This window comes from Octopus bimaculoides, chromosome 7 (assembly GCF_046866305.1).
Source record: "Octopus bimaculoides isolate indiv1 chromosome 7, ASM4686630v1, whole genome shotgun sequence".
In the NCBI taxonomy this organism is placed as follows: domain Eukaryota; kingdom Metazoa; phylum Mollusca; class Cephalopoda; order Octopoda; family Octopodidae; genus Octopus; species Octopus bimaculoides.
In genome coordinates, this window is record NC_142934.1 from 82,542,725 (window position 1) to 82,557,304 (window position 14,580).

At 35.0% G+C, this 14,580-nt stretch overlaps 1 protein-coding gene across 1 annotated transcript in view; it reads right to left on the reverse strand.

Moving 5' to 3' along the window:
- LOC106871930 (transcription elongation factor A N-terminal and central domain-containing protein 2) overlaps positions 1-11,483 on the reverse strand; it is a 160,180-nt gene extending 148,697 nt beyond the window's left edge. Inside the window, exon 1 of the mRNA XM_014918690.3 lies at positions 11,255-11,483. Coding sequence (XP_014774176.1) covers positions 11,255-11,347 — 93 coding nt within the window. The 5' untranslated portion in view covers positions 11,348-11,483. The remainder of the gene's footprint in view (positions 1-11,254) is intronic.
- Positions 11,484-14,580: the final 3,097 nt, after the last annotated feature.

A 14,580-nucleotide genomic window follows, 5' to 3' on the forward strand; every position in this document is an offset into this window, starting at 1 on the left:
ACCACTTTTATCTATAAGTAACATAATAATGAAAACAAAAATATTCTCTTCAATATAATACAGACCTGATATTATCGAAAAGTGGCCAGCACAATAATAAAATTATCATGTAAACATTCATGGTATCAGATATGAACAGTTCAAACAAAATGACATATTCCAACATAAATATAATTGAATAATTATAATTATCTTAAATCTCGAAGCCAATAATCAGAGGAAATTATTTGGTAACATTTTGAAAAAAAAAATTTATGAATTCTACCACATTCTGGCAATATTACAAATTGTTATATCACAACTTGTACTAATTCCTAAAATTATTTTGAGGTAATTGATGTCATTCTGTATCACATAAGTTAAGAAAAAAAAACCCAGTTAATTCTTGCATAAATTCCAAGGATGTACAGCACTCATGTTTAACTCCTACTTCTGAAGTGTCAAATGAATCAACAACTTGATTTCCCCAGGATTTGTTGATTATCTGTCAGAATTAACTTACCCTAAATCTATTTTCCATAATAAGCAAAACATCAAAATGGATATTGTATAAATGAAGATATTGTATCAGCTCAAAATTCTAAAATCAAAATCTACTAACAAGCCAATAAAATGTTTTATGCAGTCCAAAATGGAGACAAGTACCAGCATGGCAGACTAGATAATTGCTAAGAGATTTCACTGACATGAAACCATTGGTAGCCTTCTTAACCCACAAATAAAGTCTATGTATACACACACACACACACACACATGTATGCATGTAAATGTGTGTGAAGTGTGCGTGTACATGCACATTTGTGTGTGTTTCTATCTCCTTACCTTAAAATCAGGTGATAGTTGTAAACAAGTGTCACAGGAAAACATATCTGGTCATAGGGCAATATCACTTTGCTTGGAAACAGGTGAGGGTTGGCAACATGAAGAGCATCCGCCCACAGAAAATCTGCTTCAACAAATCCTGTCCAACTCCTGTGAGCATCGAAAAGTGGATGATAAAACAAGGATGACAGTGGTGATAGTGAACCACGAGTTGCTAGTCTGCTGTTTTATGCACCCAGCCTTTTGCCATAGAAGCTAATAGGAAAATGTATCCCTTAATAGATCGTTATCAAAGCCTTCATCTTCACATAGTGTTAAGGCACCAAAGTAAGACTGACAGAATCCATCCAGGATTTTGATAACAGAGAAAAATTATACTTATTAAAGAAATATGAAGTGAAAATGACCAAATCAGAAACAGAAGCTGTATCAGACAACAATACTACCAAGACCCTATGTAGCAAACTTCAATTACCCAGCACTACTAGAAATAGCAACCAAATCTACTATAAACTATACCCTAAAAATCTCCAAAAAGAGACAGATGAGACAATGTAATCTTAGATATACAATAACTGAGAGATGGATTGATTAGCTATGGTTGGAGTGTCTTTAACCCTTTAGTGTTCACATTATTCTGCCAAAATTGATGCTTTTTTATCCAGTTTGTTTTGAACTAATCATGCATTATCTTGTAGCTATTGAGATTTTGATGAGGTAGCTGCTAATATTTAAAACGATATTGTAGGGTTGGTGTGAGAGACCAGATCTGGCCAGTTCTAACATAAAACAGGTAGGATACTTTTAGCCAGATATGGCCGGTTTAAATGCTAATGGGTTAATTATACAGCTAAACAGACACTCACACATAAGCTAAATTTATTTATACAGGGGTGAGCTGAAAGGTTCATAGGCTGACTATGAATGAGTAATGCTAGAGCTCTGAAATCAAGCATGCATTAAATTCAACACTTCTTATTAATAACTGCATTGTTTAGGGGTTCACCAAGGATCAGTGTTCAGCCCCCTCTTATTCATTATAGCCCACCAGGCAAATAACAGAGGGATTCAAGACAGGCTGTCTCTGGGAGCTCCTCTATGCAGATGACCTTGCTCTAATAGCCGAGTCACTGCCAGAACTGCAGACGAAGTTTAGGGTGTGGAAGCAAGGTCTAGAATCAAAGGGCCTTAGGGTAACCTAGCCAAAATCAATGCGATCTGAACCCTGCAACAACGATGGCAGAAGTGTGTGGATCGCAAGGTAGACTATACTGAAAAGTAAACCTCATTTGGTCACATTCCATGAGTATCTTGGTCAGCCTATGAATGCTTCAGCCAATCCTTGTAGAATATATGAGATGTGCCCGGAACAATTTTGTTTAGATTTCATTAAGTAGCTTTCTACTACTTTATCTTAACATATTGGGGTGGAGAGATAACCAAGATCTGATGAACTGTAAAGGGCAGTGAAACCAGTGAATTCAGTTTTTATTCTGAGCTAAAAGCCCACATGGCTCTAATTTCACAGCAAGGCTAAACATTGTTGATTCCATATATTCATTATTCATAACCCATGTTCTTTTATTAACTTATTTAAGCCCTTCACTCACTATAGAGCATACACCATCGACAACTTTTATATACCATTGGAGAACAGATACTTCTGTAACTTTGCTTTTTTTCTTGGTAGGGGTGTTTACCTTAACCCTCTACCATTTAAACTGACCATATCTGGCCAAAAAATTCTACCTGTTTTGTGATCAAACTGGCCTCTCACACCAACCCTACAATATATCATTCAAAAGCTTAATTGTTACCTCATTAAAATCTCAAAGCTACAAGATAATCAAGCAAATCGATTTTTACCTCTGAGAAGAGGTGAACCCTATTAGCTTGGCCTCTATTCCTTGACCAGTCCTACATGGAGGCCCTCCCAGGAGCTTGTGATCCAGTGGCATAGATCTTAGGGTCACTGAGGCTCACAAGCCACCATACCACAATGAGAACTGGACTTCATTGTGGCTACATTTTACTCTAATAAAGATTTATAGAATAGTGTGATAAACTGGACCATTGTTTTTAACTAAAATAGGTTTCCATTAAATTATAAAATCACTGTAAATAAATCTAATAAAAGAGCTGTATCTTTTTATTTTATTTAGATATATTTATTGTTATTTTTGAGTTAAACTGACAAGGCTGAAGTAAATAAGAGTTATTTAGTTGAAACAGGCATCTTGCAACTAAATAAGACAATTCCTGGTCTCCAGAAAAGCATGCCCAGACTTGCCCTTTGGAGATACGTAAGCATTGTCTCTCTTCTCAAGATAGAAACTTATTTCTACTTATTGACAAAATCTGAGACAACAATACCATGCATTCTGTCCTAGCACAGACAAATAATTTAAATCTCTCTCACTCTCAATAATAACTGTTAACTCTATCTAATAGAACATATAGTCAAAGCGAAGCGTTACTTGTTATTTTCTTGTTTGTTGCTATAGCAACAATAACCAGTACAAACACAAGGGGCTTCATTAATAATATTTACAGACATTAGCTACTGGTAAAAAACAGAAAAAAAAAATATTCAGGCATCAAAAAGAGTCAAATAAATAGATTCAGTGGTGAATAAGAGATAAAATAATAATAATAATAATAATAATAATAATAATAATAATAATAATAATAATCATGATGATGATGATCATGATAAAGAAAAAAAACAGGATTCGTATTCTAAAGCTAAAAGAAAAAAAAAGTGTTTCCTCTGATGATAGTTCACTTGTCATATAACAACAAGTCTGTCCACACCTTCTGGCCATTTATGCAAAACTCCGTGTACCTGATCAAAATGATCAACATTTTTCTTCTCCATTAGGTTTTATGTCTATTTATTTTTTGCATAAGTTAGACAGATATTCTAACACACACACACAAGTTCTGTGTTTAAGGCAAGCACTTTTAAAAACAAGAGTGTATTTTAGTAACAAAAATTTACCAATTTTTAAATTTATTTTGGGTATTATATACATATATATATATATATATATATATATATATATATATATATATATATAATACCCTAAACAGATAAATAAAAAAAAGGTGGTATATAAAACTTTATATATATATATATATATATATATATATATAATAATGAAATAGAGCTTATAGATGATTATCAGCACCTAGAGATTGTAAGAACTTCCCAAAGTATATAAAAATAAAAATAAAGATGTGAACGCAACACTTTTTCCTTGTATTCCCTAATTTCATATTCAAATTTCTAATCCTGCCCCATGTTGTGAGGGGACAGTTACTTCATACGTATTAACAGTCATAACCATAGGCTACCACATATAAGTATGTATATATATATTGCTGACATCGTATATATATGCGTGTATATATTAATGTCTCTATATCTGTGTGTATGTGTATATATATCATTCTGTTCAGTGATGATTAAAAAGAATTGTCTGACATTTTCTGGGTTACCCAAGGATTTTGAGTAAGACTTTCATTATAAAAGATCGCTTGTCTGTCTGTTGACCTGTCTGCCTGTCTCTCTGCATGAAAAAAAAGAAAGGTAGGAAATCTTGATAAACAGCTGCCTGTCTCTCCATGACAGTCCAATAAAAGCATCCAAATCTCAAATTATCGCATTCTTTTTTAGTTTCAGCATGTTAAATATCTTACCACCTCCTCCTAGGACTGATTTAGCCGAACTTTAATTAACACGCCACCTGCAGTAATATGAAGATAAGGTAAAATCCAGAATCCAAGAATAGGACTGGGTAATACTGACTTAATTACTTCGATCATGCCAGAAGAAATCAAACTTCATCTGCCAACCCTTCAGTACTGAACGCTAAGTTGTCGTTTTATTGCAAGACGGATTCAAAATTCATCATCATTGCCATTTAACATCCATCTTGTGGTGGCAAGAGGTAGACAGTTTAAATGGCTCCAATAGACCCAAGAACTACATTGTGCTCAGATGTCCTTTTTTGGCATGGGGTCTACACCTAGATGCCCTTCTTAGTGCCAACCATTTTATAGTGTGTCTTTTAAATCCCCCTTGCTATGGTTGTTGCTGACAAGTTGAACACCATTAAATGACTACACAGGTCATTTTGGTCATTTTTTCAATACCATATATTTCGATCACTAATATTCACAAAGAATTTGCAAAGAGAATAAAAATTGAAAATTGAGGCAATTAAAAGATACAATAATAGCCGCCTTCAATGCAACCCCTTTTCCTCCTCCTCACTGCTGCCGCCACCGCTACCACCACCACCATTTAACTTCTATTTTCCATGCTGGTATGGGTTGGATGTTTTTGACAGGAACTGGCATGCTAGAGAACTGCATCAGGTCCCAGTCATCTGTTTTGACATGGTTCTTTATGGCTGGATGCCCTTCCAAATGCCAACCACTTTACAGAGTGTACTGGGCACTTTTTAGGTTACACCAGCATGGACACATTTTATGTGGTGCCAGCACAGCTGCATTTTACATGGCACCCTGAGTTTAAATCTCTGAAGTCAACTCAGCCTTTCATCCTCAATGGAAAAAATATCAATGCAGAGCAATAGACTGGTGCAACTGTAAGAATGTTGACCTAATACATTGCAGTATTTGTTCTGGCCCTTTTTATTCTAAGCTCAAATCCCACCAAGGTCTACTTGCATGGTAGACCTAATCTGTTGCTCAGTTAACATTACCTCTGACCTTGAAAGGCCTTTAACAGGGTATACTCTGTTGTAAGCATTCTCATTTGATCTCTGATAAAGATAACCTCCTCCTTAACAGTATCAGAGGCTCTCTAAAGGGTCATAGGCACTGCCTCAGTTCCTGATTGAAAGATGAACAAAAAAAACCATTCCCTATATTCTAAAAATCTTAGGTTTCATTATTCAGTTAAGAGTAATATTGTCATCTCCACTTTCATAAAAATCATAAAAATAATTATATATCACTAAAATTACTTCATAGAGAAATTATAAGTCTTCTGACGAACAAATATCCCTGTAGGGAAATACCGCAGAGAGAAATTAAGTGTAATATAAATGTGAATTAATTTACTTAGAAAATAAATTGCTTGATTTTAAACTGGAAATCTTAATTCATTACCAAAACTGGATTTAAAAAGAAAAAAAAAAGACCTCTTCAAAATAGCCATAATTAATTTGATATGAATTAGGAACGCCATGAGCATAATTATCATCTTTATAAAATCTGAGTTAAGAAATTAAGAGATAGATCTCATAGAAGTCTGAAATACATGATAAAACTAGGTTATATCATCACTATTGGATAGAGGTGATAAATATCTTAGTGTAGCAATAAGAATGCAGTGTTCTAAATGCTCATTAATTCATTTCATTCCCTGAATGTCCTAAAGATAAGCATGAATGACATATTTCCATTCCCCACTCAAATAGAATGCTTAACAATTGTTGGTTTATTCTTTGTAATTATTTAGCCCCGAGTCAATCCTGATCAAGCAGATCTATGAACAAAGGTACACTAGTCATGACAATCTGTCTGCTTTATCTTATTATCCAACATTATTCAATGTATCATTTTTTTTTTTTTAAGATAGTAGGGTTTTATTTGCAGGAGAATTGCGCTGCTATTTCTAATGAGTCAAACTTCCCTTTTTTTGGCTTGTGTTCTTATAGGTCGGTCAGTAAACTAGTTTCTTAAACAGGAGTACAATAATCACTAAAATCTACCATTAAAATGTTATTTATCTTTCAACTCCCAGTGGAAACTCAACTTAAAATTGAGAGGAACATAGCAGCAACTGTATGGTTTCACTGCACACTACCTTGAGCAAGTGTCTTCTCTCATAGTCAAAGGTTGATTGATGCCTTGCAAGTACAATTTGGTATATGGAAATTGTGCAGAAACATTCCAAAGGGACTATCCTATCTCTTGGCTGATCAACTTTATACATCACCTGGTTTAACACAACTTCACCAGATGCTTTTAGGAGAATACACTTTGATATAAGCATTTGGACTACATCTTCCATCTAAAAGATCATGGATGCTATTCTTCATCATCTGATGAAGTTATAAAACATATATCAATGTCTAATGGCAGCTGTCACTTTAGATTTTCATATTCTTACAATGTCATGTGCTACAGCTTGTTTGATTTTTCTATCAATATCATCTTCCATAACCATAAGTGTTAGTCCACTTGTAAGATGTTGTCCACTTTATGACAATCCAGTTTTATCACTGGTCCATATCTGTAACCTTATCAGCAGCTTCATCATCAAATCTAGTATTGTATCATCACCATCATCATTTAACATCCGTTTTCCATGCTGGCATGGTTTGGACAGTTTGACAGAAGCTGATCAACTGAAGAACGGCCTGGGCACCATGTCTGTTTTGACATAGTTTCCATGGCTGGATGCCGTTCCTAACACCAACCACTTTACAGAGTGTACTGAGTGCTTTCATGCAGCACCTAGTATGGATGAGTTTTACATGGTACCAGCATCCACAAGCCCATAAAAATAAAGTTAGTTAATTCCCCATTAACTTATGATTTATGTGTACAATGCGAATTTAGGTAAAAATAACACAGTTAAAAATGGCATGGTAAAAATGGCACAGGTAAAAACGGCACGGTAAAAATGGCACAGGTAAAAATGGCATGGTAAAAATGGCACAAATGAAAAGATAGGTAAAAATAGCACAGGTAAAAATGGCACAGGTAAAAATGACACAAGTGAAAAGATAGGTAAAAATATCACAGGTAAAAATGGCACAACTGAAAAGATAGGTAAAAATAGCACAGTAAAAATGGCACAGGTAAAAATGGCACAGGGAAAAATGGCACAGTTAAAATGGCACAGGTAAAAATGGCACGGGTAAAAAGGCCACAAATGAAAAGATAGGTAAAAATGGCACAATAAGCGAGATTTCCTCCAGAACTTTGGAACATACATTGGGACAGCTTGATGAACTTTGGAACATACATCAAGCTGTCCCGATGACTCCTTAAAATAAATACGAAACTCCGGTTACCATTTATCTCAGTGGTTCTTCCACAACCCCATCATGGAATTCATAACAAGTAATAAGAGAAAAGAGAAGATTTGCTTCTAAGGATACGTATATACATGTATACAAAACAGATTGTAAGATAAATTACTATCAGATGGAGAACATCTTTTTGAAAAGGCACCATGACCACCAGCCTTGATATGACTGATCCTGAACCAGCTAATGACCACAACCACACTCCTGATTCTGCAGCTATTTCAGCCACAAAATGCATCAACAACATGAAGAGAAAAGCAGCAGAAACAGAAGATAAACTTAGCCAGATTTACAGCAATAACCTGGATGACTAACCAGCTGAAGGAAAGGCATTATTTCCAAGTGAGAACATCATAAAGAGAACTTTGCGTAACATCATCATCATAACGTCCGCTTTCCATGCTAGCATGGGTTGGACGATTTGACTGGGGACTGGTGAAACCAGATGGCTACACCAGACTCCAATCTGATCTGGCAGAGTTTCTACAGCTGGATGCCCTTCCTAACGCCAACCACTCTGTAGTGGGTGCTTTTTACATGCCACCAGCATGAGGGCCAGTCCAGCGATACTGGCAACGGCCACGCTCAAATGGTGTTTTTTTACGTGCCACCTGCACAGGAGTCAGTCCAATGTTTTGTTCACATGCCACCGGCACGAGTGCCAGTAAGGCAAAGCTGGGAATGATCCTGCTCAAATGGTGCTTTTTACATGGAGCAAAACTCTATCCACAACTACCAGAAACATTCAAGGATCTGAAACTTACTGGAGAATGGACAACTAATGCAGCTTCCAAGCCCAAATCATTTTTGTTCTTCAAAACCTATGTTTCTGGTACATATGCTCAAAACCTGTTTTTCTCGTACATATGTTCTTTGATTGAAACTTGTTTCTAGTACATATGTTCAGAGAAGACAGAACTCCCAGGCAGGAATTCCAGCAGTAAATCTTTGGCGCATTACAGCAAGATTTCCTCCAGAACTTTGGAACGTACATCAAGCTACCATGAAGGACTGTCCAAGAACCTACAACCTATGCGAAGGCTAAAACAACAAATGTTATCTTGTTGGCTACCAGCAATCATCTATCTGGAAACTTATAAGAACAATTCAGAAGAGGCTGCTGTGAGTGCAGTGATAGCAAGGGACACAGTTGGTTAACCATCCAGGAAGAAAATAAAGAAAGTATATGTTGATCTTCAACAAGGACTAAAGAATTTATGCAAGGACTACACAGGAGGAAGGAAAACTTTAATTAAGTGTTATGTGGAGTTGGTCATAACATAAGGTTCTAGTTAAATTCTGTTTTCAAAATTTAACATAAAACGGTGTTCTCATGTCTAAACATATTTGATTTTATTATAATTGTTTTTTTTTAATATAAATTTTATATGTATAAATCTATATTAAGAAATGGAGGTTATACAGTATATGAGATATTAAGAAAATAGATTTTATTCAAAACCAGTTTTTAAATTAGACAAACTTTATTCTACTTCTTTTGCCAATAATGTATATTTCAATACGCTTATTGTGCCATTTTTACCGTACCATTATTACTATTCACCGTACAATGCATATCACTGTATCTTTTTGTTGTTGCTTTCCTGAAACAGCTGTTAAGATCACTCTTGAATTTTCTATGAACTATTTTCTTACTTTCTTAATTATATTTGTCTAACTTATTTGATGCCATAACTAATTGCCTATCTATCGTATATCTTATCTTTATTTTCATTAGCTCTACAGGCGTGTTTCCTACAACGAAATAGAGTAACGTATTCAGTTTAGTAATCAATTGTTTGTACCATACATGTGAATCACGAACAATTAGAGACAAATACAGCTGTTTTTTTTTCTGTTTTTTTTTCTTCCATAAGAACATAAATAAGAAAAAAAAATGAAATAGTGATACCCCCAACAAAGAATCGAAACTCGTTTGTGGAGCTAAGAACAGCCGCACTGCAGTGTTCGCTGGTGCGCAATAAGCTAATAACATTTTTAAAACGAAACTAATCTTGTAAACTGTCGACGAACATATAAATCAAAACAAACTTCTCCCTTCTGTATTCTCATTCACTGATTTATTTATTTTAAAGTAAAAGTTTTAGTTGGTTTGTTTGTTTTATGTTTCCTTCTTAGTTAAAAGCTTTCTTCATAAAAACTGATTTTAAACTTGGTTATTATTCCTTAATTCTATTTTAAAAAGCAAGGAAACGTAAGTCCTATTTTTCACTCAAAAAATATACCTAAATATATTAGATTTCCAAAGAACTTAACTAAACTACGAAGATTTCTGTTAACCATTTTTATTTCATTGCTTCCTTCCTTCTTAATATTTTCTGGAATATACATACAACACGACAAAATGCTTCTTATTGTGAAGTTGTTTAGCCCTACGTCAGTCCTAATCGAGTAAATGTACCATCAACTACGTTCCTGTTATAATCATCTCATTCTTTTTGTACATCAGGATCTACTTTACCTAATGTATCCTTCCTGTTTTCTTTGCTTTTATTTAAGGCGATGAGTTGAGAGATTTAGCTGTTATTTCTAGCAAGTTCAGCTCAATATTATTAAAGTATCCAGTATTTTTCACGTCGCTCCTTAAAATCTGAGAACCAGAAGAGAGGGTGATCTGAAATCATTATTATACCATACAGATCTATGATCAATTCTTAGCCAAAACGTTACGAAATACCAGCTAGAAACGTTCCATTTCCTTTATTAATAACGTTCCAGTAAAATAAATAAATTAAAGTTTAAAATCAGGCTTGAAATGTTACTCCAGCGGTACAGTTGTTCTAATCGGAGACAAGAAAACGGAAGGAGGCCGTTATAGTCGTTCGACTTGCTAAAAACAACAGCTAAAATTTCCGTTTCATCACAAACTAGTCTTAAATATGACAAGATCACATTAGATAATACAGCAAAATATAACCTCAACAAGATAGAATGGTCATATCTGGAGTACGTTTACTCATAACTATTCGAAAATCCAATCACCCCTTACTTTACAAAAGGTACCTTGATGTTGCTGCTGTTATTATTATTTAACACCAGGTCAACCCTGAAAGATCAGACTTAAAATTCGATTCATCGAAAAGAGAAAGTGATCAAATATTTGGCAGAAATTATTCAATTTCACGAGTGAGTGAGTGGAGAAATTTCTGTTGTCTTATAGGAATATGCGAATGAGCTTTCACCAAAAATCAATATTAGTATGTTTTTGATAAACAAATTACGAAATGAATGAAGGAAACAAACTATTTCCTTCCTACAACATACATCGCACTGGTTAAATACGCTTGTTCTCAGCTGATTACAGCATATATTTAGCATGTAGCCACACAATTGTTTACCTTTAAAGATGTTATGCTTGCTTGTTTCATACGTCTATCAGAAGAGGTAGCGTGGCTATCGCATCTAGGTAGCTTGACAATATATTTGTCCATATTTCTTATCTTCCATATATCCGTAAAAGCAAAGCAATCAAACGGTGCGACGTAAAGAAAAGCACGCGGCTTCCGTTTACGATACACACGCGGTACAATTATGTTTGTGTGTATGCGCGCCCGTAAGTATGTGTGTAAGTTGAACTAGATCAACACTTGAAAGATGCAGCAGACACAATATATAAGTATACATTACTCACACACATACATATAGTTTATGTCTCTCTCTCTCTCTCTCTCTCTCTCTCTATATATATATATATATATATATATATATATATCGTCATCATCATCGTCATCATTTAGCGTCCATTTACCATACTGGCATAGATTAGACATATGTATATATATATATATATATATATATATATATATATATATATATATCGTCATCATCATCGTCATCATTTAGCGTCCATTTACCATACTGGCATAGATTAGACATATGTATATATATATATATATATATATATATATATATATATATATATAACGGCGGAGATCAGCAATATATATATGTATTTTTACTTGTTTCAGTAATTAGACTACAGCCATGCTGGGGCACTGCCTTGAAGAATTTTTTTTTTTAACCTGGTCATTAAGTTACGGGGACGTAAATAAAACACCGGTTGTCAAGCGGTGGTGAGGAACATCCTCAAACACAAAGACCGGCGTGGGTTCATTCTTCTTCATGAGTACCGGCATATACACACGCACACACATATATATTTATGCTTTCGGTGCGTGTTTATTAACGAGTTTCCTCCCGTTTACGTCTACCAGATCCTCTCACAAGGCTTTGGTCGACCCAACGATATAGCTAAAGACACTTAGGTAAATTTTCAGATTAACACCCGCTCGATTTTCACTAGGGTTTTAGTGTTAATCTGAAAATTTACCGATACTTTTGCCCAAGGTGTCAAGCAGAACCTGGAACCATGTGGTTTGGAAGCAAACTTCATACTTCACAACCACGCCTGATATATAAACATACATATATTACACACACCCACATATATATGTATGTATTACACATACACACACGTGTGTGTGTGTGGTGTAGTTTACTTGCTTATGGCAGCCCATTAAAGGCGATAAGAGCATCAATCCAAGACATTCAGTTTCAAAGGGTTCTACTCTAGCATCACAAACGGACTTCCATGCCTTCTGATAAACAGCCAGTGGCTCCAATCAATTTAGAGGGACAGCACATAAAATGATAGACCGCTTGAGATGATCCTGAAGTTTGGTGTATAAATGGAGTTATCATTCACCCTATGTCCTCATGAAGCACATCTGCATATGGTGCACTTTTATCCAATTAGCAATGTATTGTTTTTTTATCTTTGAAGAACGATGGATAGGAGATACTATATATGTTTTCTATATATATATCTATTATGAATTAATTAATATTATTTTGGTTTTGCTCAGGCTCGGTCTTATTTCTGGTAGGATTTATGTGGGTAAGAGCAATGATAGTGTCAGAGAAACTTTAAGCATCAACAAGGATGAACTAGGTTTTCAGAGGATTTTCAGGCTCGGTACTACCATGGGCAACTTCCAGAAATCCCTGAGGAGCATTACTGGTTTGAGAAAACCTCTACAGGTATGGAAGTGCTGCCAGACAGGACTGTCTGAGATGCAAGCAGAGCAACAAAGCTGTTCTACATGCACTCATTCAGTGTCCAAGTATTGCTGATTTGTGAAGTAATGTCAAAACAGCTGTTATCACATGTGACATGATCTGACTATCGGCCAAATCCATTGTGAAGATCACCCTGCTGCCCACCTTTACCAAAGCAGGGCAGACAGTTTTCCTCTGTCTAGTGGTTATGACAAGAGATTGTGTGGTGGACAAGGCTGAAAGAACTGAGGGGAGACATCTTCCAGGAAAGTGAGGTGGAGAAGGAAGTGCTGCCGCCTAGGGAATTTGTGAAAAGATGGATGATTGTGACAAAAATAGGGTGAAAGGCACTAATCTAAGTATGTGCCTGTAGATTGGAGGACAACATTTGGGAGAGGGCTTATTCCTTTGCTGATCAGAGTAATCCTGGATCTCTGGGGTTCTTTGATTGGAACAGTGAAAATTGGTAAAGTATTCTCCATTTGAGCTACTTGGGTGAACATATGCACATGGCCACATACACACATGGAACACACATACATAAACAGTAATGAAACATACACACTTGTGTTCTTTTGTGACATGTACACTCATAAGGGCAAGTGCTCAATTCAGATAATCTCAAACCCGAAGCGCTGTCTTGACTTAAACAAAAGAGCTTTGCCACTATGTTAGTGACTGGCTTGAATGCTGTAAAGGAAAAAAACTGAAAATATATCCCAAAGAAAACACACACACACACACACACACACACACACACATTCCACAATGTAACCTCGTGGGCATCGGTGCCGTTTTTCTCTTCCTCCATTTTTCCATTCTTTGAACTTTCCGTCTTTCCGACGAAGGGCTCCGCCCGAAACGTTATACTCTCTCTCTTTCCTTTCCCGAGCATCCAATAACACTATCCGTATCACGTCCTCACTTTTTTGTTATTGTTTTTTGTGTTTTTTTGAACTTATATATATATATATATAAAAATATGTATATATATGCATGTGTATGTATGTCATGATATATATGTTTATGTGTATGTACATGTGTATGTAAATATATGAATTGTGTGTATGTACATGTATAGTATACACACAGATACACACTCACACATTTCAATGTATGTGCTTGTGTCGATAAAATATTGGTAATATTTGCTAATTTTCTCCATACATGACATGTATCTGCTTGTTCCTGTTTCCATGGAAGTATGTTGGTGATTCTTTTCTAATCTAATAAAATATTTCCTACGTTTATTGAATTTTTAACATCAGACTACTTTCATGGTTTACTGATCGTTAAAAATCATGCAAACATTTCTGAATGTTTAAATAGATCGAATTTATTTATTTGTTTATTTATTTATTTATCTATTTATTCATTTATTTATTATGTATGAAAGTATAATATGCGAATGGGAGATTGTTGTAGAATTACAATCCAAGGAACGGTTTGGGTTTTTTTTATCTCTGTTTGAAATAAATATATAAATGCCCCTTTAATGTTAAGCGTTATATAAATTAATAAACGTTTACATAAGATGAAAAATATTGTAATTCTTATTATTATGAGTTAATTCATCTTTAAAACTTTACCAAATTATTTCCATTTT